Here is a 4,456-nt window from a genome sequence, read left to right as displayed (position 1 = left end):
AAAAATTAGTAAAAGTGGTTTAATAGCTCGGAACTTCGTTTCAGTGAACCTTAATTAACTCAAAAATTAATATATAGAGCTAAAATCTCAGAAATGGACAGCGAAATGGCAGTACCAAGGCAATTACAGCCAGTGGCAGCTGCTCCTCAGGTTGAAGTCGGTTCCGGCACCTCTGCATCGGTTTCTATGGGCAGTCTACCAACTAACAATCCAGTCAACGCTGAAAAAATGCAGACTTGTAATACCATCAACAAACGACAATTAGCTCGATTCCATCCGTATCATGGCGCCAATATAATTTTATGTGAAGACAACACGGTCGCCTACCGCAAAGCCAGCTTCGCTGATGCAGTTACCTTTTCAGAGAAACCACTTCAACCCGGCGAAATTTTTCTAGTTGAAATAGAAAAAAATGAACGTGGCTGGTCGGGTCATATCAGGCTTGGATTAACGCAATTGCTCCCCGATGTGGTTGGTTCAATGTCAGAAGGTTTGCCACAGTTTGCGTTGCCGGACTTGGCCAACCTGGGAACTAGCTGGATATATCCAATCTCGAAATTTGAATCGCATTCCTTAACGCCCCGTAGCGGTACTGCCGGTGGGGTTATCGAAACGAATCCATTGTTTCACAACGTACCGCAACCCGGGGTACCGCGTCAGGATATATCTGGTACGGACGATGAAGAAGAGCCAAACTCCCTACCCAGAAGTAAGTGTCGCATATTTTAAGAAAAAATCGTTGACATAAAATTTGCGCGTTCTTTTATAGGCAATATCCTTGGGGACTCTATTTATGTACGCACTCCACGGGGCATGATACCAAAGAGGTTATTAAGACCCACTGTTGAAAATGGTGATTCCAATTCGGGCATTTTACTAACAGATAAGGGTTCTCGTATTGGCGTTGTATACGTGCCTACAGAAGCTGATAAGGAAAAAGGAGAGATGCATTTTATTATAAATGGAGTTGACCAAGGACCGTGCACGAAGGAAATACCCATGGATAAATCTCCTTTGCACGTGGTAATTGATGTTTATGGCACAACAAAGCAGATTCGAATCATACAACTTTATGGAAGTAAGTGCCGAATCATAGCAAATGTATTTGTGCATATATTTACTTACAGTAGCCCAAATATAAATTGGGCAAGTTATGGCTATTTTGCTCTGGTTATGTTTGTTATTTTTTTATGCATGTTTATCTCATCGAATAAAAATCATATATGTACATAAATCCAAATTTCAGACTTTGTGCAAAAGCTATGAAAATTGTGCAAGGTTTCTCCAAAGTTTCAACTTTTTTTGTTATGAAGTTTTGTAATTCCGTAAATTGTAGTATAATAAAGTGCAAGGTTGAAATAGCTAACTTATGCATACAAGAAAATGAGCAGCTCCTATAATTAAAATGTCGCATCTTAATTTATATTTGGGACACTAATAAATACATACACATATGTATGTATTTATCAATTTATAAATACTTATCTTCTTTATTTTTTCTTTTAGTCGTTTCTTTACAAAATGCTTGCAGAGATGCTATTCTCCTAAACATCAAATCGCAAAATATTGAAAAGTTGCCGCTACCGGAACGCCTAAAAAATTTTCTTCGCCATAATGATTAGATAAAATTAACTTTTCAACACAAGCAAAATTTGCAAATATTCGCATAGAATGCACCTCGTTTTAGGGATAGTTTTGAAATCGCAAAAGAAATTTTAATATTACAGCATAATGCGTCGTTAGGAAGTTTTTTGTTATATCGGTCTTCAAGTGTGATGTGAAATATTACGTGCACGGAAAGGAAATAATACATGTTGAATATATTGAAAGTTTTGTTTGTTGTTACCAATGGTGGGACCTAAAATAACCACATTCGCCCATCAAACGGGCTTAGATGCATAGATATAGTGAAAGAAATTAACCTACATAAATATTTATACAAGGATACAAAGTAATTATATATGTATGTATGTAGTAGTGTGTGCAATGCTAATTATTTTTCCACAGCAAGAATTAGTAGTTGAAGGCAACAATTTTATTTGCAGATTTGTTGATTGTAAAAGCATATTTAAGAGCACACCAAATATCACATTTTACCGTAAAATATTCCGTATTTTTGCATAGATGTAAATACCTTAGTACATATGTACATAAATATGTTCTAAAGGCGCTAAAAATGTACATATTCAGCCTTATCGCAGTCTCGCCCGAAAACAAATTCATCCGAAAATTTTTCATCCGCCCGTAGTGAATACACATAAGCGAAAAGAGAAAAGTTAATGATTTCGGGCGAAAATGAAACTCATGATAAGGCTGATTGTTTATCTCCATACATGGATATGTATGTATGTATAATTAAATATACAGTACATAAAAAAATCTGATAAGAAGTTCATCTTATCTTTGCACAATGCGCTAAGTTAATAAAAAAATGAACGAAAACATTTTACTTTATACTTTTTATATAAATAACTACATACATATGTACATTCATACATACATCCCTGCAAACCAAAGTTCCCGAAATCTTAAACGAAATCTTTAGGAGTATCTGATTTCTGTAACGATTTTTTTATGAATCTTCAAAGAAAATTATATGAAGTGGTGTACTAAAAATAAAGAAAATTCTGAAAAAATTCTGCAAGAAATTCTTCTCAAATTCCGTAAAGGAATCTTCCGAAATTTCGTAAAAGAATCGAAGTGTCCAGTTAAGTTTATTTTAGAAAATTCGGCAAAAAACCCGATTAGGTCTTTACGAATTCTTTAAAATTTCTCTACAATTCAGAATACTCTGAAAATATGGTTTGCAGGGATATTACTTGAACTACATATTAATATATTTATTTTCATATTGATAATTTCATGAAACTAAATTCGCTTTTTAACCGACTTCAAAAAAGCTGGAGGTTATCCGGTGGCAGAATTACAAAGTAGTAAAAACGGATTAGCGAATTCTGAAAAAGTAATTACACTGATGCATAGAAAAATATCCAACTAAACCAAACTAAAAATAATGTTTTGTTAAAAATTCATATTTGCAGTCATGACACGAGCTTAAAGTAGGAACAATGCGAAAAAAATAAATTTGTAAGATAAAATTTTGATTTTGTCGTAAGTAATTTGAAATAATTTTTCCAGTTGTGTAGATATATGTATATAAAGTCAATCTGATTGATGAGCAGTTTTTGAATATATCTGTAGTCCAGCATTGCTTTAAATTTTTATAAATCTTTTGAAATTTATAAAACAGTTTACCCTGAAATTTGTGAGTATAAAATTTTTCGAGTGCTTACTTTAAAAAGGACCTAGGAAGCGAGCTAAATTATACTTAGGATAAGTAAACAGTAAATATGCGTGTCATATCTCAAATAGTTCCACCACCCACCTCCTATATACAATTTATTGAATTTTTATTGCAGATCTGAAGGGAAAGGCTGATATGTACATACATATAATAATCAATATGCAATATAAAATGGAAATTGAAGAAGGTGTAGATATTAATGACTCGCCAATCTATTAATTACATTCAACATTCAGCCAAAAATAGACACTTCTCTGGACGAGATCCGTTTTCGATCGAAAGAGTCCTGCCTGCCTTAAATCAGCTTTTGTTGTATAAAATGTAGGTAAAATTTAAAGTTTCAGTTTATATGCATATCATGTACGTAGCAGGTATTGTAAAAGTTTTCGTTTTGTCATTTTTAATGTGAAGAAATAGGAACTTCTTTGGAAATAAAATAAGTGTGCCTCTTCATTTTCTCCAAAATTCATAAAATTTAGTACTTACAGCCGAAAAAGTTGGGCAGGAGGTAGGCACCGTAATAAGAAATTCTTTATTATCTTCCAAGTTGGAAAATTTGTGTTGTTAAATCAAAAAATATATATATTTTTTTTAATTTGCGCCCGTTTTTCTAGAATTACCGGACGATAATGTAAACCGATTTTGACGATCTTTCAGATTTATGGTTTTCTCATTAAAACCAGCATATGCTCTGAATTTCATCAAAATCGGATAACATTTACTATTTCTGCCCACAAGAGCTGTGGGCGTGCTAGGGCATTGAATTTTACCATTTCCCACATTTCTTCATTCCTCATTGCCGAATAGCGCATTACGAAATTTCAGCGAATTTCTAGTACCGTTACTATTTTTGGCCGCAGCTTCGACGATCTTACCCCTATGGATTTTTTTCTTTGGGCATACCTCAAAAGTAAAGTCTATGAAACAAACCCAGCGACCATCTCAGCACTAAAAAAAATGTCGTTCGCGAGGTTAATGGTATCCCGACATCACTTCTCCAGCAAGTGTCACGGGGCACGGAGGCCAGATTTCAAGAGTGTATCCGACGTAACGGTCAACATTTAGAGGACATAAATTCTTAAAAACAAAATCCACACTTGTCTTCTTTGTAATAGTTATTGAAATAAACTTTTCATCATTCTTAATACTTTT

At 34.0% G+C, this 4,456-nt stretch overlaps 1 protein-coding gene across 1 annotated transcript; it reads left to right on the top strand.

The window, feature by feature from the left end:
- Window positions 1–6: 6 nt before the first annotated feature.
- LOC118742477 (neuralized-like protein 2) lies at window positions 7–2,490 on the top strand. The gene is made up of 3 exons (XM_036474587.1): window positions 7–709; window positions 770–1,078; window positions 1,507–2,490. Exons 1-3 carry the CDS (start codon window positions 94–96, stop codon window positions 1,620–1,622), a joined length of 1,041 nt encoding a protein of 346 aa, XP_036330480.1. The 5' UTR covers window positions 7–93; the 3' UTR covers window positions 1,623–2,490.
- The last annotated feature ends 1,966 nt before the right edge of the window (window positions 2,491–4,456 follow it).

Source organism: Rhagoletis pomonella, unplaced genomic scaffold, assembly GCF_013731165.1.
Source record: "Rhagoletis pomonella isolate Grant_MI unplaced genomic scaffold, Rhpom_1.0 Rhpom_scaffold_00007, whole genome shotgun sequence".
Taxonomy (NCBI): domain Eukaryota; kingdom Metazoa; phylum Arthropoda; class Insecta; order Diptera; family Tephritidae; genus Rhagoletis; species Rhagoletis pomonella.
This window is presented reverse-complemented; position numbering and strand designations above follow the sequence as displayed.